At 38.5% G+C, this 23877-nt stretch overlaps 1 protein-coding gene across 4 annotated transcripts in view; it reads left to right on the plus strand.

Moving 5' to 3' along the window:
* Window positions 1–23877, plus strand: part of Polk (DNA polymerase kappa) — a 76001-nt gene that overhangs the window by 42194 nt on the left and 9930 nt on the right. For 3 of the 4 annotated variants that reach the window (XM_059276281.1, XM_059276278.1, XM_059276279.1), the window contains exons 4-9: window positions 7686–7838; window positions 12731–12862; window positions 16068–16221; window positions 19777–20025; window positions 21229–21353; window positions 22727–22893. In XM_059276281.1, coding sequence (XP_059132264.1) covers window positions 7686–7838; window positions 12731–12862; window positions 16068–16221; window positions 19777–20025; window positions 21229–21353; window positions 22727–22893 — 980 coding nt within the window. The remainder of the gene's footprint in view (window positions 1–7685; window positions 7839–12730; window positions 12863–16067; window positions 16222–19776; window positions 20026–21228; window positions 21354–22726; window positions 22894–23877) is intronic. The other variant, XM_059276280.1, reaches the window with a different exon arrangement.

Consider the following 23877-nt stretch of genomic DNA (forward strand, 5'->3'; position numbering starts at 1 on the left):
TGTATTATATGTGTGCTTTGCAGCTAGAGGAGACTATAAGTCAAATAAGACAAATTTGGGGGGAGTGGAACTGAATGGGAGGCTAACTCTTTACATTAGAGTAACCATGTTTTAGTAAAATAAAAAGTTATGCTAGAAGTGAAATACAAATATACATACATTTTTTTGGAATAAAATTTTTTTAAAAAACTAGAGGTTTTTTTATGTTCTCCAAAAATTTTTTTTTGTGGGGGGAATAAATAATTCAAACTTCTGTCAGCTACTGACAGTTATTTCCATGGAAAAGTTTGGAAGTCAGGAGACCCTGTGGAAGACTGACAGCTCCAGGCAGCCGTGTTTCTCCTGATCAGACTAAAGTTGTAGGCAGATGAGAATTTTCTATTAAAATCTGACGTGATGTTCGCAAAGCACTGAGCACAGTGAGCGTTCTCTACAGATAAGGGAACTGACACAGGAAGGTGAAGTAATTTTCAGATTACCCAGAACTGAGCCCAGGAATAAAATTGTATAGCGATCTGACATGCTACAAAATCTTTATCTTACAATGGACTGCAGAGATCATGAATTTTCTTTACTCAACCGTATCATTTTTTCCTAAACACTTTCCCAGAATATTGTTTTAATTTATTTTTGTTGTTGATGTAGTTAGTTTCATCAAAAATTGTACTAATTCACATTTTCAAAATATAAGTGTTGCTTTCTTCAAACGTGTGTTTAAAACTAGATTTCATCACTTTCGTTGCTTTTTCAGTTTTGCTGTTTATGTAATCTTTCCAACAGATTTCATGGTGGTTTTAATTTACTTTGTATTATGTCAGAAGAAACTCCCCTCACACAGCACTCATCCTCTCATTACAGGAGTGCGTTCTGTTGTTCTGTTTGTTATGATCCAAGGTGAGCAGGTGGCATAAGAAAACCACAATAGGGAGGGAAGAAAAAAAAAAGAAAAGAAAACCACAATAACACTTTCTCTCTTACATAATAAAAAGTAATCACTTGTTACACTGCTTTTCCTGTGGAGACAGGAACAAACAGATATTGGTCCAAAATAGGCACTGATGACGGACCAAAGGAACAATGCCGTGAAAGCCTGGGCTGGTGAACAAATACGTTTGCTGGGCTTCCTTACAGGAGAACGGATGAGCTTGCCTCTAGGATGAATGCCTCGAGAACAGCTCATCACTAAAGCGTTGCAGTCCCCCAGCACGGGTGATGACCTCCTGAGAGCCACATCGATGGAGGCCTCCCGCAGCTAACTCTACTCCTGTGTAGTCCGTCACCTCTCCTGACCATATGTAGTTGGACGGGAGGGTGTGCAGATGGGGACGGGGTGCACAGGAAGGAGTGAGCGATTATAATCTCCGATGAGGGCCAGTTACCCTTGCCCCACTCTCCCGAGGAGGGAATGTCCATAGGCTGGATCTTGTGAGTGCTCTTACCTGTAGTCATAGTTGTCCTGATTTCAGGATAATACTGGCCAGGCCAGGCCTAGAGTTCCACAATATCCCTGGCTCTGATTACCACAGTAATTTCAGACATAGATTTTTCTTAAATTACACTGTTCCATCATCTCCTGGTGTTATAATTACTGGTCTGACAAAAGTATCCCATGTTCCATTTCCTGGTGAGGAAGAAATAGTAGTGGGGAGGGGTGGATTAAAAGCAAATAATTTGCTGTTAAACAAGTGAGGAAGAAATTGTAAACAACATTTAAACTCACGTTCTTTTGGCATCCACTCTAGTTACAGGACCACACATAAGTGCAAGAGAATCCGTAAAATATGCTCTCTAGCTGGGTGGCCATCTGCCCAGCCTTTCTCTTTAACAGAAAGAAGTAGAATGTATTTGGAGGTTCAACTAGCAGGCCATTGCTGTCCCCTCTCAGATTTCTAGAGTTTGTATCTATTTCTCTTCATTTATGAGATCTTATGTATTAAGGATTTTTTTTTCTCACTATATGTCCTACTTGTGTTTCCAATAAGTTTTAATTTTTTAGTTTGATGACATATTTTTGAAGCTTATATAGCCAAATCCAATGTTGTCTTTTGCAAGACGTAGTTTTTTAGAGCTATTTTAGGTTCATAGCAAAACTGAGCAGAAAGTAAAGATTCCCCTACCCTCACCCAGGCTAACCTCTAGCCAAGCATTATCTCCCACAGGTGTGCTACATTTGTTGCAATTAGTGCACCTACTATGGCATATCATTATCATGCAAAATCAGTAAGTCAATACTGATATTTTATGCTTTATAGGTGTAGACAAGTTTATAACAACATATATTCACCATTACAGTATCATACAGGGTATGAGTTATTGCCCTAAAAACGCTTTGTGATCTACTTATTCCTCCCTCCCTCCCTCCTAATCTCTGGCAAGCACTGATCTTTTCACTCTCTCCTAAGTTCCACCCTTGCCAGAAGGCCATGAACTAGGAATCATGCAGTATGTAACCTTTTCAGACTGGTTTCCTTCACTTAATAATATGCACTTTGAGTCTGTTCACGGCTTGATAGCTCATTGCTTTCATGTGCTGAATATTCTTCGTCTGGATGTGTAACAGTTTATCCATTTATCTACTTAAGGACATTGTGGTTGCTTCCAAATTCTGGCAATTATGAATAAACTGCTATAGATACTCACGCTTCAGTTATGTGTGGACTAAGTTTTTAGCTCCATTTAGTAAATGCAAAGAAATAGAATTTGCTGGGTCATATGGTTTAAAAAAACAAAAAAAAAATCCCAGTTTTTATAAGAAACTGCCAAACTGTCTTCCAAGATGACCATACCATTTGACATTCTCATCGTAATGGCTGACGGGTCCTGTTGCTATTTGTTCTAATCAGTGTTTGGCGCTGTCAGTGTTCTCAATTTGGGCCACACGAGATGTTCAGGTTAATGGTATCATATCATTTTACTCCTCATTTACTCATTGTCGTAGACTGGGGAACCTCTTTTCATATGTTTATTTGGGTGTAGAAATCTTTGATGAGGTGTCTGTTCAGGCCTTATGCTTAGTTTTAAATCAATTTTTTTAATTGAATTTGAAAAATCCTTTGTATATTTTGGGTGTCAGTCACATATTGGCTCTGATTTTTGCAAATATTTTCTTTTAGCTTATCTTATCTTTTGATTCTTGATAGTTTCTTTCACTGAGCAGAAATATAAAATATGTTTTAGTTAAAGTGTGAAGGATTTATTTTTCAAGTTTAAAAAATTGTGTTCTGTCCAAAACAATGCTGTCTTTAAGTTGACCTTATTCCTTAAGCAATTTACTTTCTGGACTTGGTAAGTTTTATTGATCTGTAATCTACAAATATCTTTAATAAAAGTTTTACAGATACAAAAGAACCTAGCTGGTACATTATGCTGACTTTGGGGGTCTCATACTAATTTTTCCAGTCTAACATGCTGATAAAAGAATAGAAAATACCTTCCATTGTACAGGAGAACTTCAGATTTTGTTCCAGTCTTAGACGACTGTTTGATGGGAGCCTCTCTGGCATCTTTCAGAACAGGAATGGCAGGAAATGTGTTTTATGTTGATTATTGAATTGTTTCATTTGTTGACTTTCCTCTAAAATAAGCTGTGTACCCAGGAGGAGGCTGAGGAAGTGCCAAAGAGTCAAGAAGGTCTCAGAAACCAGAGATATTTTCATGGAAAATGTTTCTATTTTAGACTCATTTTCCACACTCTGGATTTTATTATGTGTGATATGATAGTGTAAATTCCTGTAGGTCAGGTTGAGGTAGTCTGCAAGAATAAGCCAGGCCGTTCATTGTGAACCTCTTTGAATATTCTCCACTGTATTCTGCCCTCATCAGACTTCTTGAAAGCACAGTCATTATAATTGTTATCTTATAAAATGTCTTCTAATGAGCTCCTAAATTGAATAAGCAAGCATTCATGTTGTATTAAGTGGAAGCTGCATAGCAAATTGGTGCATTTTGACCATTTCAACAAGTGCCTTCACTAAGTTGGGTTAACTCAGTAGCATTTATGGAAATACTAAGTCAAGAAAATAAAAAGCATTCTTTCCAAATATTTTCTTAAATGTAATAGAAATTGAGAATTTTTGAAAGAAGTTACATTAGTATATGGTATGGGTATAAACTATATGACTAAAATTGGTCTGAACTTTTTCAGTGTTGAAGACTATTCAAAGTCTGTGTTAGTCAGGAGTGGTATCCATGCCTCTCCTCCCAGCACTCTGGAGGCAGAGGTAGGTGGGTCTCTGTGAGTTCTAGGTCAACCTAGTCTACAGAGTGAGTTCCAGGACAGCCAGGGCTACACAGAGGGTCTCGCAAACAAACGAACAGCAACAACAAAAAAGACAAAACCCAAAGTCTGTGTTAGAAAGGCATCATACAATAATGAACTTTGGAGTTACCTGTTTTCCAAGTCCAGATCTCCCATTTGCCAGCCCTGTGACTTGGGACAAATTACTTAATCAACTTTCATTTTCTCATCTATAAGTGTTATAATTGTGGTCTCAAAATTGTTTTAACTGTAAATGAGTTTATGTGAGAGACACTTAGCATATTACATGATATACTCGTTAACTGTCATTTGTACCTTAAAATAAGAGGCACTGTCCCCAAGCCCTTGCCGTACCCCTCTCTGAGAATACTTTATATGAGCATCTCTTCATTCCTTCAGACCTTTTGCTATTAGTTTAGTCCCATTTTACAGATAAGGAACAAAATGACTAGAGGGCTAGCTTAACCACTGTCATGTAACTAGTGAGACCCAAAAGAAAGTCCCTATTTTAACCCCAGTGAAATACACATCCTCAGAAGTAACAAAAGGAAGAAGGTAGATGTTACAGCCTCAGATTGGAATGTGAAAGCCATTTCAAAGGAAACTGGGATAAATGAAATCATGAATGAGAGCGAAAGAAGAAGAAGTGTTCAAAAGCAGTGGTGTACATCTGGGAGCAGCAGAGAGAGCTCAGGCCAGGAGAGTGACTAATGAGAGACAGTAGAGGAAAGTGGAATGTGTGAGTCACGCCGTGAGGTTTCCTTCTGGCAGCTGCACACTTGCATTAAGTACAAGAGAGAATAGATTGCTGAAGAGGCTGTCACAGCCTTAATTTACGAGTGTGAGGAGAGCTTTCCCACTTGGTTTGCTTTCTATTTATCTTAAGCCTTTCTAGATTATTCCAGCCCCAAATATTTCAGATGCCACTCCCTTATTCTTACTTCATCCATATTTTAGGCATATTGTTATTATTATAGATTAGATTTCAGTTTTTATTAAGCTCCACAATTTGTCATCCTCAGTCAGGGCCACATGACCTTATTCAAAATTGAAGTGTTAGAAAAAACAGTTTGAATCAGGATGAAAAATTAAAGATGAGAAGTTCAGTTTGTTCAGTTTGTGTCTCACTGTAAGCTTACCTCCAGAATTTTCTGACACTGCTTTAGAAAAAAAAATAACTTTAACATATTGGTATCAATATATTTATTTTTCCTACCTGCCTCCCTCCCTTCCTTTCTTTCTTGAGGGAAATTTTAAGGCAGCTAAAATCCTTCTGAACGCACTCACAGTTATGATATCATGCAATAAGGGCCATGGTGAAGACAGGCAAGAGAAGATCATTCTCGGGCACAGAAGAGAAAGACCCAGTTGACTTTCACAGGGTGTTTGAGTTGACTCTTGAAAGCCAGTGACAACAGAGTTCAGAGAGGTATTCTGGATAGAGCCGGCCAGGCGCAGAGTCCCTCGGGTCAGTCAGAGTTGGAACTGAGCAGGAGTAGACCTGCAGACATCCCACCTCTGCTACAGACAGATGTGATTGGGGGTGTTGTTTCTAAGAGAGGAACTGCAGTCTTTGTCCCCAGCTGGTGGACAGCTAGTGTGTGTCCCCTCTAAGGAGGACCATGAAACAAGTATTCTGTAGTGTGAGGGGGAGGGGGCACCTGATACCTTTGTGGCTCTCTATATGAGGTAGGTTGCTTTCATTTAAGAGATCACTTGTTTCTTTGGGGCTCTTTTCCTCTTTTGATCTTATACCTCAATTGATCCTTTCAGTAGTAGATTCCTTTATTGAGCTGGTTCCATGTCCCTTATGTGTTGTGCTTGCTTTATTGCTGTCTTCTCTTACGATCTACCTTAATGGTCTAGGTTACTTCCTTATAGATTGCTAAAATTCAAACTGTCACATTAGTGGAGGCAGCCCATAAAAAGCAAGCTATGAATATGTTTGCTATATAGTTCTTTTTTTCACTCACATATTTTACTTCTATCTATGTTTATTTCTCTTTTTTCTTTTAATCCAATAATTTTTCTTCAAAGAGGCCAAAATTATTAAAGATTATAATTCTGCATTGTTACATTTGACATATATATTAAAATTTTATGAAAAATAAGCTTCATCTTCCATTTTCAATTGGTACTTGTGTAGAGTAACAATCTTTGGCTTTAGCTTTTGTTCTGGCTAGATTTATGTCAACCTGACACAAGCTAGAGTCAGGGAAGAGGAACTCTTCAACTGAGAAAATGCCTCCCTCCATAAGGTCAGGCTGTAGTCAAGCCTGTAGGGCATTTTCTTAATTAATGATTGATGTGGGAGGGCCTAGCCCATTGTGGGTGATGCCACAACAAAGCAGACTGAACAAGCCATGAGAAGCAAGCCAATAAGCAACCCTCCTCCATGCCCTGTGTCAGCTCCTGCCTCCAGGTCCCTGCCCTGTTAAAGTTCCTGCCCTAACTACCTTCTGGGATGTTGGGAGTGTGAGCAAACTAAACCCTTTCCTCCCCACGTTTCTTTTGCTCATGTTTCATCACAGCAATAGAAACCTTAACCAAGACAGCACTGTAAAAGCTGGTCTGCAGAAGGATCATTACTTTGTACTTCAGCATGTTCCTTTGCACATTATTGTGCAACATTATATCATGTGCTAGTGTATGATCTTTTATTGTGCATTTCCTTTGTTTCTATCTTAAGACATTAGCCTTTTGAGTCAAATGGGAATTGTTTCATTTACCTAAATAGAAACTTTCAATATGTTTCTTCCAATTTGTTCAGCAGTAGCATGGTTTGATGCAGGCAGCTGGGATAGCTCATTTATTCATTAAATACTTGGTAAGTTCCTGCTGTATTCCTGGGAGGATAGAAGGGTCCCTGGGAAATTATATTTTAAAATAGGCCGTCAGTCTGGGCAGATGGCTTCGTGGGTAAAGTCCTTGCTGTGTAAGCATGAGGACCTGAGTTTGGGGCCCCAGCACCCTGGTGTGGCATCATGTCTGTGACCCCAGCACTCTGTGGTAGACAGATGGGTTCCAGGGACTGACTGGCCGGCCAACCCAACTAAAAGAGCAAGTTCTAGGTTCAATGAGAAATCCTGTTTCCAAATATAAGGGGGAGAGCACCAGAAGAAGAGACCCAAGACACTCCTGGCCAAACACACAAGCATAGGTGAGCAATTGCATTCACACACAAATTTTAAAAATAATGAATAGAAGTAGGATTTCTGTGTGAAAATAAAAGCAGTTAATAACCTTAATAAACAACAATAAACTGTATACCCATAAATACAAGAAAATATACACCCAATAGGTAAGTAAGTGGATGGATGGGTAGGTAAGTAGATTAACAGATAGATACCTTCTGAATTAAAATTTATGATTAATGATGTTTTGATATCATATTGTCTAAAAGTGTGTTAACTTTTTAAAAATTAAGGTTGACAGATTTGCAATGGAATTAGAACGGAACCGGAATTTGAACAATACCATAGTTCATGTTGACATGGATGCTTTCTATGCAGCTGTAGAAATGAGAGACAATCCAGAATTGAAGGATAAACCCATTGCTGTAGGATCAATGAGTATGCTGGTAAGTAGGTGAAGATCAAAAACAAAAAGGAAATTTCATAGGCTATCAGGTCAGCTTACTGAGACTTGCCAGTATGCTGAGGACTTCTCTGCTTTTCCAGGTGACTTACATATGCTGTTACTGAATCCTTTCAATGTAACTTATCATACTAATTTTTATTTCTACTTAAGAAAAAAAGAAACAGAGAGATAATGACTTGCCCAAAGTTACAAACTCAGTAAAACATCAGAGTAGCATTGCATCCTTCCATTGCAAATGAACTCTTTCCAAAGGATTCTGGGGAGAGTGGAAAAAGTCAAAGCAAAGGAAATGGTATCTTCAGCCAGAGGTTTTGAAACTGCCTTGCAGACCAAGTCCAGCCTGTCATCAGTTTTTGTGAAGAAACTTTATTAGGGCAAAGCAGTTATGGCCACTTGTTTACTTCTGGCACACTAGAGGAGCACAATTGAACAGAAGTGTGTGGTCGCTAAGGAAACGCAGCTGCCAGACCTAAAGTGATTATGTACTCTGAACTTCGACGGAAGAGGTTTGCCAACCCCTGTTCTAGAATAACATAGTTTACTAATATATCTAGAGTGCAGTTAATTTTCCCATAACTCAGAATCATTTGTTTTATGACTACTAAGTTGATTTTTTTTCTGTCCTAAGTCAAGGTAAAGGTAACAGGAGCTGTGCCTATGGTTGAAAACATAGTAATTAAAGGTAGCAGCTGTCTACAGGCATACCGCCACAGTGTAGCACATCTCATCTAAAAGTAGCAGCTAGAGTAGTTAGGTGTCTGTATTACAAACCGCTAGAGACACGAGGGGGTCCCTCCCTGTTGCTGACTTCCCAGTGGCCCTATGTATTATAACCATTACTGTATTATGAGTCTATAATCTGTCATGGGTATAAAGCCACTCATGATCATCTGGTCCTTAAAGCAATGCTTTGTTGATGTGTACTCGCTTTTCCTGTAAACCACCAATGAAATTTGAAAGAAAAGAAATAATTTATGTGTGTGTGTGTGTGTGTGTGTGTGTGTGTGTGTATACTTACACACACACTTTCCGTAACCATGTTTGAACTAAACCCACTGTTTTTGAAATCCACAAATATTTTCTCTCTAACAGTTTCTAACCTAAAAATTTCAAGTTCAAAATTATTATTTTCATATTAAATATTTAAATCCTTTTTTATGTGCTGAGCTAATAGATTTCCCTTCTGAAGAGAGTTGAAGCTAATTGTTTTTGTTTAGTAAACTCATAGAAAGTTTACCTACAAGTTAATGGGGGTGACACCACGTGTTTGACTCTTTCGGTCTGCTGCATAGATTTTTTTTTTTTTTTTTTTTTGGTGAATTTGATGGATTTTTGAAATTTTCTGAGTTGGCACTGAGAGTCAATGAGAGTCCATAGCAGCATCCATTACTGCATAAGCAACCACTTCTGTTCCCACAGACAACTATGTTCTTCCTTGTGATTCTTTACTTTATACGAAGTTCATAAGGATGAGTTGGCTCTGTTTTTTCCGGGATTAGTTAGCACCATCTAACATGGGGAATTCAAGATGGATTCACTCAGGTCTAGCACTTCTCCTGTGGTGATTAAAGTGGCTTCTCCTCAGACTTCATTATCTCCATGTGGTGTCTTGTCACTTAGTATTATAAAATACCCTTTTGAAAGAGAGCTTGGGGGAGTGGGAGATCCCAGCTGGATCAACAACAGAGAGGGAGAACAAGGAATAGGAGACCATGGTAAATGAAGACCACATGAGAATAGGAAGAAGCAAAGTGCTAGAGAGGCCCAGAGAAATCCACAAAGTTGCCCCCCACAACAGACTGCTAGCAATGGTTGAGAGACAGCCCGAACTGACCTACTCTGGTGATGGGATGGCCAAACACCCTAATTGTCGTGCTAGAAACCCCATCCAACGACTGAGGGATCTGAATGCAGAGATCCATGGCTAGGCCCCGGGTGGAGCTCTGGGAGTCCAATTAGCGAGAAAGAGGAGGGTTTATATGAGTGAGAATTGTTGAGACCAAGGTTAGATAAAGCACAGGGACAAATAGCCAAACAGATGGAAACACATGAACTATGAACCAATGGCTGAGGGGTCCCCAACTGGATCAGGCCCTCTGAATGGGTGAGACAGTTGATTGGCTTGATCTGTTTGGGAGGCATCCAGGCAGTGGGACCGGGTCCTGTGCTCATTGCATGAGTTGGCTGTTTGAAACCTGGGGCCTATGCAGGGTCACTTGGCTCGGCCTGCGAGGAGGGGACTGGACCTGCCTGGACTGAGTCTACCAGGTTGATCTCAGTCCTGGGGGAGGCTTTGCCCTGGAGGAGGTGGGAATGGGGGGTGGGGTAGGGGGAAGGTGAAGGGGGCGGGAGGGGGGAGAACAAGGGAATCCGTGGCTGATATGTAGAACTGAATTGTATTGCAAAATAAAAAAAAAAAATGAAAAAAAAAGAAATAATAAAACATGCATAGAAAACAAAACAACAACAACAAAAAGATACCCTTTTAACATGCTCTAAATACTTTTTAGTGATTGCAGAACCATAAAAATAAAAATGGAAGCTACAAGTTCTTAAAACTAAGGCTTCAGAACATACAGCGTTATTTCCTTCTAATTCTTTTAGTTTAAGTCATCAGGCAAATTACTTGGCACAAGGAACTAGACTCTGCCTTCTGCTAAGAGTAAATATGGGGGTAGAGGGGATGGCTCAGTGGTTAAGAGCACTGGCTGCTCTTCCAGAGGACTTGGTTCAATTCCCAGCACCCACATGGCAGCTCACAACTGTTTGTAACTCCAGATCCAGGGGATTGACACCCTCGCACAGACATACATGCAGACGAAATCACTAGTGTACATGAAATAAAAATAGATTTTAAAAAAGAGTAAGTGTAAAACTATTGTGGCTAAGCTGGGCAGTGGTGGCACACACCTTTAATCCTAGCACACAGGAGACAGAGGCAGGTGATCTCTGAGTTTGAGGCCAGCTTGGTCTACAGAGCGAGTTCCAGGACAGCTAGGGCTACACAGAGAAACCAACTCTGTCTCAAAAAACAATCCAACAAACTAGATAGATCGATAGCTAGATGGAAGGATGGATGGATAGATAGATAGATAGATAGATAGATAGATAGATAGATAGATAGATAGATAGATAGAGGCTACTATTTACAATGTACTACAAACCCAAAAATCTGAGGAACTCACACCTCATAAAACTTTGTTCTTCAATAGATCTAGCTTTCATACCAGTTTTGTAGGATTTATTTAAAATTAGTAAACTGTTATTCTATGTATATGAGTGTTTTTCCTGCATGTATGTCTGCACCACTAAATGCACCTGGTGCCTGCAGAGGCCAAAAGAGAGCATTGAGTCCCCTGGAAATGGAGTAACAGATGGCTGTGGGCTGTGGTGTGGGTCCTGGTAATCGAACTCAAGTTCTCTGCAAAAGCAGCCAGTACTTACTCTTAAAGGCTGAGCCATTTCTGGCCCCAAGATTTATTAATTTGACTTTAAAGCATGGCTTTGCCTTTATAGTGCTCTCTGCACTTTATTCTGTAGAGCACTGAGCAAGGATTAGGGTAGTTGGGAGTTCTATCAAGATTTTTTTTAAATCATTTCAAAAGGATTAAAGGAAATCTGATTTTTTTTTTCTGAAATAATACCTTCATTTGATAGATCTGGCTTGCATTTGGCTGAGCACTCACTTAGGTTCCTAATAAAAGTTCCATTCATTGTTAACTTTGCTATAAATATTATGGTTTTCCACTTTGGCTTGGACCACTGGCAAATGCCATCATGAACAGGATTTATTAAATATTATCATTTTTTTCATTCTCATACTTTTTAGTCTCATTTCCTAGCCAAAATGTTTTTGCCAAGAACTTCAAGCTTTAAGAAATAAAACTCAAATTTGAAGTTCTTTTTAATTTTTAAGCACTTCATTTTAGAGACATAATTTTGCTGACCAGACAGCAGGCCTTGAATTTTTTTGTGCTAGATAAAAATTTCCAGATGGAGAAAATTCTTGATGCATACTACTGCTTGAGCATCACTAATCACAGACATATGAAATATATCACTAAAAAGTTTGGATTTGGTACCTTCACCTGCATGCACGTGGATATGCATAAACACGTGGACATATACACAAAAAGATTTTGGATTGTGGAAAATTTTGGATTTCAGGCTTCCAGATCAAGGATGGTTAACTGGTAAAAAAAATCTATGTATATATTCCTAAGTCTTCAAACTTAGGTCTGAAATACTTCTAGTCCCAAGCATTTTGGAAAAGGATCCTCTTCCTATATTCCAATAATGTATATACTTTACATATGTATATACTAGTACTTTCTATACTGTTACTTTGTGTAACTTGTATATTATAGATATTTCTTATTACTTTATAACTATTCTACATTATTTACTATTAGTTTCATAGAATATCCACTATCATCCAGACTTAGATATATATGATATTATAGAATACTTTAAGCCATTGAAGTTTAATTACTACAAAAATATTTTTAAATTATTTAAAGCCATTATTTGTTGTGTAGAATAGGCTGACCTTGAACCTCAAGCTAGTAGTTCTCTTGCCTTAGTCTCCTGATGGCTGGAATTACAGGTATCCACCACCACACCTATTTTAAAAGAATTTTTCATTGGTTCAATCCTACTTATTACCTGGTACCATGTTATAAATTTAGAAATAACAATGAGACAGGGTCATGGTTTTTTAAGAAAGTCAAGATGTGGTTCAAGACAGTGGCTTATAAAAGAAATGTCCTTGAATTGAAAATGCACATCAGTAATGTGTTTCTTATGAATGTACTAATCAATACGTCCATTTAGGGTTGTTTATTTTTCCCTATGCGGTCCATTTTCTTTCAGTCTACTTCAAATTACCACGCAAGGAGGTTTGGTGTTCGCGCAGCCATGCCAGGATTTATTGCTAAGAGACTCTGCCCACAACTTATTATAGTGCCCCCAAATTTTGACAAATATAGAGCTGTGAGTAAGGAGGTAAGTGAATGTCTCACCCCAAACCCTTTTACTGGCTTTCTGACACCTAGACTCAACTCCAAATGCCTTAAACGATCAAGATTTGGTCTTAGCTGTAGAAACTAGTGAGCTGTTTGTAGTATCCAGAGCATGTCTTTCTGTTTCCCAACTCTTTCTCTCAATTCTCTACAATTCCTCAAAACTTCGTAAAGCCTTAATAATTATAGCATAAAGTTAATTTTCAATATTTTTCTTGGGGTATAAAATAATTTATCTAGAATAACCTAATATTTCTAGTTTATAGAACTTATACATCATTAATTTCAATCTATTCTAAATTAAATTTATATAATTATTTTGTTGTTGTTTGTTTTGTCCCAGGCTGGCCTGGAACTCACTATGTAGCTCAGGCTGGCCTGGGTCACCAAGCCTGCCTCTGTCCTTTTAAACAGAAACAAAACTCACTTAGTGTGGTTAGTTGCTTTGCTTGCCTCATAATCTTACAGAGCTACTTGACCATGTTTTGTCCAAGAGACTCCAAAAAAGGGGGGTGGTGGATACTCTCTTGCTTGGAAAAGAATGAAGTGTAGTGATTTGTTTACATACTAAAATTCTGAACTGTCCTATGTGAAAAAGTATCATCTCTTCCATTTTCATTAAAATCTAGAGTGCTGCATGTGCATTACTTTTAGACTGCTGTTATAAAACGAAGTGTATCATAGAGTATTGTCTGAGCATGACTTGTAATTCCTGCACTGCGGAGACAGGAGGATCAGGAGTTCAAGGCTAACCTCAACCACTCAGTAATTTTGAGGTCAGCCTAAGCTATATGAGATCTTATCTCAAAAAGAAAAAAAGAAGAAGGATACAACAACTGTCTAAATATAAATACTAAAACTATGGCATAATACTTTTTTAAAGATGTATTTTTTATTAATTTTTGATTGTATGTATGTATTTGTGCCTGTGTGTGGTAGGCACATATGTGTAGATGCCTATGGAGTCAGTAAATTTCCTGGAGTCAGACTTAGAGGTAGTTGTGAGACACCAGACGTGGGTGCTGGGAGCCCAACTCTGGTCCTGTGGAAGAACGGTATATACTCTTAATTGCTGAGCCATCTCTCCAGCCCCGGCACATACTTGCTGTCATTTAGACGTGCAGCTGAGCTTTAAATTGCCTTATTTTTATTCTCCTTCATTTTCCCTAAAATATTACCCCCTATTAAAACAGTCTGTTAAGTCAATTGCTTTGTGCCTACTTTTGAAAAAGTGGTAGGCAAAGAGAACGTACGTTCTGTAAATGGAAGTGGAGCTTTTGGTCCCGCCTGTTCCCAAATACCCGGCAGCTGCTTCTCAAATTACCGCACAGAAGCTTATATTAATTATAAATGCTTGGCCGATGGCTCAGGCTTATTTCTAACTAGCTCTTACATTTAAGTTAATTCATTTCTATTAATCTATTTATTGCCACATGGTCCATGGCTTTCTGGTTATCTGGCATCTTGTTCCTTGGGTGGCTGGCTCATGTCTCCCCAAATCTGCGCTTCTTCTTCTTCCTCTCCTTAAGTTTGGTTTTTCTACCTAACCTTATCCTGCCTTGCCATAGGCCAAAACAGCTTTATTATCAACCAGTGAGAGAAATACATATTCACAGTGTACAGAAGGATCTTCCCACAGCAACCTTCGATAATTTTTTTATGTATTCATAGTTAAAAATAAATAAATAACACAAGTACAGGCTTTGGTAATTAAAAATTCTTATAAAGACTTTGTAAGAAAGACCTTGAATCCTACTGTAGCTCAGTCAAACTTCTGGCAGTATGACCTGAGAGCTAAGTTATTTTTAGTTATCTGTCACCTGGTTATTTACATAAGATAGAAAAATGCTTCAAGTTTGAGCAGCGTCTCGCTAGTTAGTGTAGCAAATGAGTTTTACATGTAAATGCAGTATCAATGCATTCATGTTTCTGGCCTGGCTAATAAGTTTCAGGAGCATCCATTTCTGTTTTGTCCAAATATTAGGATAACTTTATTGTTCTTAGATCTAAGTGCTTGGTGTTTCCGGGAACAGTCCATTTTGGTTCTTGTGGCAGTGTCCTATGGAAAGGAAGTGAGAAGTACTCAGCCATGCCTCCAGGGAGCACTTCTCATTCAGAGGCTTAGTGGGCTGACAGGTACACACGTTCCAGAGTTTTGTTTTCCCTAGGAAGATACTGTTTGCATCTGTTACAGAATGTTTTCTTCTACAAGAACAAAAGTATTTAAAGCACTCTGAATAAAAATACAGCAAGTTTGACATCACCATTTTCTAAAATTCCCCTCAGTTGTTCATGATTATGTTAAGATAGAACAGTTTCTTACTTATAAAACGCAAAAGTTTTCTAATGATATAATACAAAGCTTTTAAATGTTAGATGAAGAATAACAATTCAGCAGAGATATTTTCTATTAGATGGGTTATTTTGGCAATCATTCCCTCTTATTTCAGCTAATTCTTTGGTAGTTAAAAGACAAATAGCAAAAAGCCTCCTTCGTGGTTTCATGTAATAAACCTATCCCATATCAAGGGCATTACTGAATTATATTAGCTGTAATTCTAATCTTTGTGTATTTCTTTCATGTCACAATGAAACTCCAAATTTTCATCTTTTGTTTAATGCAAGCATGCAAGTATTCTATAGATTTATCATCTTTCCCAGTCCAGATTCCTATAAATAGTAGAGCTTTATTTTGTATGAATATTGTTCATATTATAATCAACTGAAATATACTGCTCTCTAAAACATCATAGCACTTTACATTCCTTTTTTAAATAAACAAAAATCTTCACAAAAGAGATGAGAGAGAATGCTATCATGCATGCCCCCTCCTCCTTTTGACTAGCTATGGTAAACCTTAATCACTTTTTTTTCTGTTCCTACCAGAATATTGTGTGAGATTTATTTGACTTGCTTAGTGTTTCTAGATATAGGATGCTGGATTCAGATTGCATCAGATGAAGCCACTTCATGGTCTTCTGCCTTCGTGGTCCATTTTAGGGCAAAGGAGAATTTGACAAATATCCACTGGTAGTAAATTATTTATTCCTTAAATCCGTGAGCTATTGATTGCAGGCTCATTACTATAGTTGCAAAGTAAGAATATTAGTGCTTTTTATCAGATATATAAGACAGGAAGTTTTGCTGTGGCAGCAAAATGTCAACTTTTATTGTTGTTCTTTTTGAAGGTTAGGGAGATTCTTGCTGAATATGATCCCAACTTTCTGGCCATGAGTCTGGACGAAGCCTACCTGAACATAACACAGCACTTGGAGGAAAGGCAAAGTTGGCCTGAGGACAAAAGAAGATACTTCAACAAAGCAGGAAACTCTGTAAAAACTGGTAAGTGGTTTTATTAGAATTACCAACTAAATACTAATAGTAAGCAGCTCTTTGAACCACCCAATTAATTCATTTGTGTATGTAGGGTAGGATTAGGTTTGTCTGTGTAAAAATGAAAAATCAGAAACTTAAAATATACCAGTAGGTTTTTAAAAATTGAGTGTGTGCAGTCTCTTTAAAATCAGATGACAATGTTGGATCTCCAGACTTTAACAATCTACAAGGTTCTTCTTCAGAGTAGTTAGTTGCTGAACAATTATTTTCTTAATATCAAAGGGTTTAGATTGTATTGAAGTGGAGGAAGTTCCTGTTGAAAGTGGCTTTTTGTTGTTGTTATTGTTGATAGAAATCAGGTTTTGAAAAAAGATTAGCCCCAAACAACTAAAACCTTTGGTGACTTTATTTTTCTTTGTTTCTCAAGTTTTCTGTAATCTAGTTCTAATATGATAATGTGACTGTGTTTAAACCCTGTGAAAACTCATGACCTCGCTCTTCCTTCTTCACCACATACTTACTAAGACCTTACTAAAACTCACGGGGGATGGAAGCAGTAATGGACCCCAGTGTCTCCTCTCGCACTCGGAGGGGGAGACCTTATTTATTTATTTTTATTTTTATTGTCTGAGTCAAGGTCACTTTCTGAATCTGGAGCTGAGTGCTTTTCTGGTAAGCTCTGGGGATTTGTTGTTGGCGTTGTCTGTACCATCACCCCGAGCTCAGTGCCCCCACCCAGCTGTACCTCGCTTTTATGCAGGTATTAGATCCAAACTTGGGTCGTCAAGCTTGTTTGGCAAGCGCTTTATCCACTAAGTCATTGCCCAGATCCTCCTGGACTCTTCTGTACAATTAAAAGTTTCAGGGCTCCATATATGTGTTAAGCAACTCTTTTATCATTTATCCAGAACATTCAGGTGTTACACATTCATTCTGCTCCCAGTCCCTTTGCCAAAAGTGCCATTATTTCAAACGTCTGACCTGTCTTGAATCCATGAACAAAGATCACCCAGCTGAAAAGGTGACCTAAGGGATTCACTCACAAATTGTAGCCATGTTTCATTTCACAGCATCAAAGGGGCTAGGCAGCGCGGGGAAACATGTTAGTAATGTTCCTTGAACAAAAATGGCAGATGTACAATGGCAGCAAATTTTTTTCTTTTCTTTTCTCTCTCTCCCTTCTTGTTTGGTTGTTTTTGTTGTTGTTGTTTGGGGGTTTGTTGTTGTTGTTATTCTTTTCAGGCAGGTTTTTCTACATAGCCTTGAGCCCTGGCTGTCCTGGAACTTGCTTTGTAGACCAGATTGGCCTGGAACTCACAGAGATCCTCCTGCCTCTGCCTCCCCAGTACTGGGATTAAAGGAATGTGCCACCATGCCCTGGCAGCATCACATTCTAAGCCTCACACTATTAGGGGCTCACCTTGCTTGCAGCAAGTTTAATATAGACATCAAGTCGAAGCCTCCTTTTTTCCTAGGGGGTAGGTCTCTCGTTTTTATTTGATGGAAACATCAAAAAAGGGTGGGAGGGGGGAGAAAGAAAAGAAAAGAAAAAGAAAGAGAATAGTTTCTGGACACAGAAGCTTGGAACAACAACAACAACTTTGCTTTTTTGTTATAAAGTCTGATGCTTAAAAATCTCATTTTGTTGGTTCTTAGCTTTTATGAGAGAAGGTGAGAGGGAAATTATTAACTGGTGGTTTTTAATCACCCCAAACGGGCCTCTGTAACTATGACTCTTACCTTGTGTTTGAAAAACTGCTTTGGGCTTAAGGTGAGTGGCTCTCATTCTCTACCAATGCTCCTTTCAGTGTGTCTGTGTCCAAACTGACGATGATAAGGTGATGTCACAGGAGCATGGCTTTCTGTTTGCTCGTTTGCATAGTGTTCTCTTCATCTAGTTCATATTCCCAAGCAAATCAAATGCTTTAACTTTTGTTTCTCAGACATAATTCCCTGTGGGCTAGACTTTTATGAATATCAGACCTTGTATTTGCAGGGTGTTGGAAGAATGGTAGGTGACTGATGGATCTTTCTTAAGTCAGACATTTTCCTATTTGCCCTTTTATGAAAGATTCTTTGTCTCTAGAAATATGTGGTGAACTGTTAAAATAATGACCATTGTTTTATGTTTGCTTTGCCGTACAAATTAGCTGGCGAGTGTGTAAGAAACCCAGTGCTCTATGCTTGAGTGCTTGACATCCAGATGGAGTGCTCCGATCTAGCTTTGCGCTCTCATTGCATCAGTCATGGAGACGGTGAAGGGATTTCATTCAGGAGGAAGAAACCACTCAGCAGTTAGCGATGCAGCCAGGCCACACGGGAGTGAAGCACAACCTGAGGTTGAAAAGATGCCTGTGTGCTCTGCAGCCTCTCTGACAGTGCACCAGAGGCAGCATGCTCTGCTTCCTGGAGCGGAGGGCACCGGTGCTAGTCACTGCAGAGGGCTGGGACCTGGACCGGGACACACCTGGCCTGCGTTGTCTCTTTACCAGGACTGCTTTCCAGCCAATTGGAGGAAAGGGCTTCTGGGGGGCCCTCATTCAGCTGTCCCATCCTCTTACTCCTCTCCAAGTGGCTCTAAGGTTTAAATCAGAATGTGAAAATGGAGATGACCTGAAGCACAGATGTAGGAAAAATAGGTTGTATTATGTATATGGTCTGTGAATTCAAATTTGGGAAACGTCTATCTATAAATTAATTCATATGTTATAATTCAAGTTTGAAACTAATCAAGTATCTGTTACCTGATTTACATATCTTTAGACATTTTCTAAAGACCAAGTTCATTTTTCAAGTAAAATGCCTTCAACTGTGTCTTAAAATTTAATTTAATTGAGCTTAGTATGTTTTCATACCTATAATGCCAGCTTTCTGAAGGCTGAGAGGCAATAGAATTAGAAGTTTAAGACCAGCCTGGGCAGGGTATGTAGTTAATTTAGGGCTAACCTGGGCTACAAAAAAATATAAGAATTTAATTGTTGCTTCTGCCTTTACCAAATTATTGGTAAATACACATGTTATGAAATGGGATCAGGAAACTCTGTAATTAATCATATAAATACATTTAAATTGTTTTATTCTATTTTAATTTTAGAGAATAGGTTTGGGTTTTTTTTTGGGGGGGAGGGAGGTTCGAGACAGGGTTTCTCTGTGTAGTTTTGTTGCCTGTTCTGGATCTCGCTCTGTAGACCAGGCTAGCCTCAAACTAACAAAGATCCGCCTGCCTCTGCCTCCCTAGTGCTGGGATTAAAGGCGTGCGCCACCACCGCCCGGCTGTCATCCCACTCTTAGAAGACTTGGGCAGCAACCATTAGGAGCTCAAGGCCAGTGTGGGCTCCGTGGTTAAGTGAGGCCAGTGTGGCCTACTAGACTGTTTCAAGCCGACACAGGCATGTGCACACACACAGAGAACTGGGCAGGGCGAGGGGCAGAGGAGAGGAAGGGAAGAATAATAGAGGGGATTGGGATGGGGGAGGCATTGAAAAGTGAAAGAATGAAATAAAACCTAGCCTGAGAAGTGTGCCCTCCGTAAAGTGAAGTGACTTTCTGTTCCTGTTTGAGATCCAGATAAACCGGGAGAGGAAGCTCACAAAGTGAGTGAGGATGAACCGGCCAGCTCCCCACTGCTGTTTGAAGATAGTCCTCCTGATTTCCAACTCCAAGAAAATCCTTTCCAGCTGAACTCTGAAGAAGACGACGCCAATCCTCAAATACTCCGAAATTCAGTTGTTTTTGGAACATCAGCTGAGGAAGCGGTGAAGGAAATTCGCTTCAGAATTGAACAGAAAACGACGCTGACAGCCAGTGCAGGTATTCAAGGCTGCCGGGGACGTCATGCTGGTTAATTCCACACTACTAGTCATAGTTCCTTGTTGTGAAGTGATGATAGCATCTGATTTGGCTGCTAGCAGCGTTTACCTACTAAAGCTAGCTAAACCTACGGGTAAGCTGTAATTAAGCAAAAAAGCCTGTGGCCCAAGGCAAAAAGACTATCATAAATCTAGAATAGTGATCCTTTAAGTGAAGAATTTATTTTAGTTGGATTTGTACAGAATATTTGATTGGCACTTGTCCTAGATTACATTGTAGGAGAGAACCTAGAATGCGTGAAGGTTGGTGAACTCCTCTGCACTCCCACCAAGAAAAAGATCAACTTGTAGCATAGCAGCTTAAGACCATGGTAAAAAACCAAAGCCAACAAAGCCCCACCGCTTTATGTCTATCCTTGACCCCTAAGAGCATCACAGGGTCTTAGCATAGGAACTAATAATGGTTACAGCCACTTATTACAAAACATTGTGATAAATAAATTATCACATTATAAAAAAGAATTATCTTGTAAAGTCATGTGTGTTGTGATTAGGGTAATGTTTTCATTTCCAAAGGATAAGCATGCATAAACAGCTTTAGGACAGTATTTATAAAAGCCAATATGAGCTATTAAAAATATATTTAGATATACCTACTGTAAATTGTCTTAAGACTCCTAGAAATTTTAAGTCATAATGTGTGGTGGTTTGCTTTGTGAGTAACAATAAAAATTAAAAGTTTTTATTGTTATTGCTTTTAATATATTGTAAGTCAGAATATTTATTTTTTTAATGTGAAAATTTACATTCAGAAAAACTTTTCAGAAAGTAAATATTTATCATAAACTATATTCTGGATCTTTTCTGAGAAATAAATAAGGATCCACTACAAAACAACCCTGTATTCCTAGTATAGTTATAAATAAAGTACTAACACTTCATATTACTCAGTTCAGAAATTACACTTGAATTTTAAAATATGGAGACTCAAATATTTCTCACTTTTCCTGCTGCCATAGGTAATATATTCCCTTTCCCTAAAAACCACAGGAAGCCCTGGGGAGATTATCAGTAGCCAAATGTCATTTTTAAAGTAGCGTTATGTGTCGTTTCAGATTATTTGCATTTAACTTTCATTTTCTTATCACATAATTAACTTATACATAGCAACTTCTTTGAATCACTGAGTGCTCTTCTTTTTAAGGTATTGCCCCCAATACAATGTTAGCAAAAGTGTGCAGTGATAAGAATAAGCCAAATGGACAATACCAAATTCTCCCCAGCAGAAAAGCAGTGATGGACTTCATCAAGGACTTGCCTATTAGAAAGGTAAGAGTTTATATGAAGTTATCATGTGTGCATATACTCTGACTTCTAGAGAGGCACCACACAGATAGTAACTGTTCTTTGCTGAGTAGCTGTAAAATAGTAGCTGGCGGGTGAGAACTTTGCTGGGTGACTGAATGTGCACTTAGAACTCTGAAAGTAAGATTTAAGGAGCTTATCTGCCGGAGAGTTTAAGTAAGAGACGCTAGACTGTAAGTCCATACCTGCCGAGGAGAAAGGACGTGTGAGGAGCACTTGGAGGAGTGCTTTCAACGGTACCGTAATGCTGTCATAGTTCTCCAGTCCAGGCAGCTGCCAGCTGAATAGGTGTGACACTCCCCAATTAAAATCCAAATTAAATCAAAGTACTTCACCATCTCTAAAATGATAACATTTTCCCACAAGGATGCAGAAATGGCATATTTTATTATTTATACTTTCTGGATTTTTGTGCTCTAGGTCCTCTTTATTTTTTTTGACAGTTGAACTCTATACTATATAATAGGCTAGAGCCTGCTCAAAATAATGGATATGACTGAATTTATGTAAAGGAAAAGGCTATAGCAAAGGTCACAGGGTTAATGGTTCCTGGAAATTATATACATACAGTAGTTTTTTCTAAAGTATGAATAAGTGTTCCATTTTTTTAAGTTCTAGGTTCAAATATTGGATGAGTTAAAATATCAGTGAGATTTTTAAATCTCATTTAAAAGTTCTTAATTATAAAATAATAATTTAAAAATTTTTAGTTATAAAAAAATTAAGAAGACATAGAGTACAAAAATCCAGAAGCTATAAGTAATAAAATATGTCATTTCTGGAACCTTGTGGGAAATTTTTATTATTTTAAAGATGGTGAAGTACTTTGGTTTAACTTGTCAAAAACAAAATTCTAAATCCCTTTGGAGTGCAGGTATTATTAGTATGTTAAAGAATCATAAGTAGTAAATCATATTGTACTAAAAAGCTTCATTTGTTTGCTCTACCATTTCCAAAATTTTTATGACCACAGAACTCTTTGTTAAGTGCCTTTACAAATTCTGTTGAATTAAGCTATATGACCAAAAAATAATAACAGTTTTCTTGCATGACATGTGAAAATAATACTATTCATACCTTTTATTAGCTACAGAAGATTGTAATCTTCAACTGGGAATGTCACTCACTGGAACTATTTATTTAGCATGTTCAAGGCTCTGTGTTCAAACCTCAACACCAACATTCTCCTTCACACACACACACACACACACACACACACACACACACACACACAATTATAATCTCATTTTGAAATTCTAAATTGTAAATGTTGGTTCGTCTGTGGCTGTACCACCCTGGACATACTCAACTTCATCTAAATGTGGATTCTCTTCTAGGTTTCTGGAATAGGAAAAGTTACGGAGAAAATGTTAATGGCTCTTGGGATTGTTACTTGCACAGAACTCTACCAACAGAGAGCACTGCTTTCTCTCCTTTTCTCGGAAACATCTTGGCATTATTTCCTTCACATCGCCCTGGGTCTGGGTTCAACAGACCTAGCAAGGTATCTATATATAGTTATTCAGCTTTTTATCATTTACATTATTATTTATCACTGTCAGTTTGAACCTTTGAGATGAAGGCTATTTAAAAATGTTTTTAAATGCATTTTGACTGATTTAATTTAGGCTCTATCTTGATTAAAGTTATCAGTTTGGCTATGGGAAAAAGAGGGATTAATGACTCACTTCTAGATGCTGGCTTCAGCGGTGAGGAATGGGGGAATTAGGGATGGTGGTTAGGATGGTGGTTCCTTCTGTCCCCTGCCTGTCTTGTTCCGTTTTCAGACTGTAAGAGGAAGGTTGGTGGTCAGGCTGTTGAGGAAAGAAAGGTGGCTTCTGCTCCACAGTCTATTCTTGAGGCAAGAATTTCCGATGTGTGAATGAACACTAAGTGCTTATCTTCCATTGGTCTCTATTGTAAGCACTAGAGACAGTCCCAGTGGGTTGGACATAGTTCTGCCTTCATGGAGTTTACACTAGTATGAGAAATAGAAAATAGCCAAAGAAATGATACGGAAAATAAGGCAGAGTGAGGCCATAAAGAGTGACTTCAGAGGTTAGTGTAGGGTTGACAGTCATCCAGAGGTGGAGACTGTAAGGAGCCAACCACGAAAAGACCCAAGAGAAGAGGGGACATCTAAATAAAAGTCCTGCACTTTCTTCTGTCAGCTTTTCATCTGGGCTTTGAGCTGTTATGGATGGATGAAAAGAAGAGGAGGAGAGAAGAATGGAAATCATCCAAGTCAACCCTAGGCCCTGTTTTATCAAAAGACCTTATGTTGGGTTGCCTGGGGAGAGTGCAGTGAGACAGGGATACAGTACTCCTACCTAAGTGTTGGGATTAATTACACACATAGAGCGGCATGCCTGGCTTCCTTTATATTCTTGTACTTAAATTAAAGGACAGCAATAAAATCAAAGAGGATGTGGATAAAACTCATTACAAAAAAAAATTGCGAAGTCTGATAATGAGTCGGAGGCTAGCC

This window comes from Peromyscus eremicus, chromosome 11 (genome assembly GCF_949786415.1).
Source record: "Peromyscus eremicus chromosome 11, PerEre_H2_v1, whole genome shotgun sequence".
Lineage (NCBI taxonomy): Eukaryota > Metazoa > Chordata > Mammalia > Rodentia > Cricetidae > Peromyscus > Peromyscus eremicus.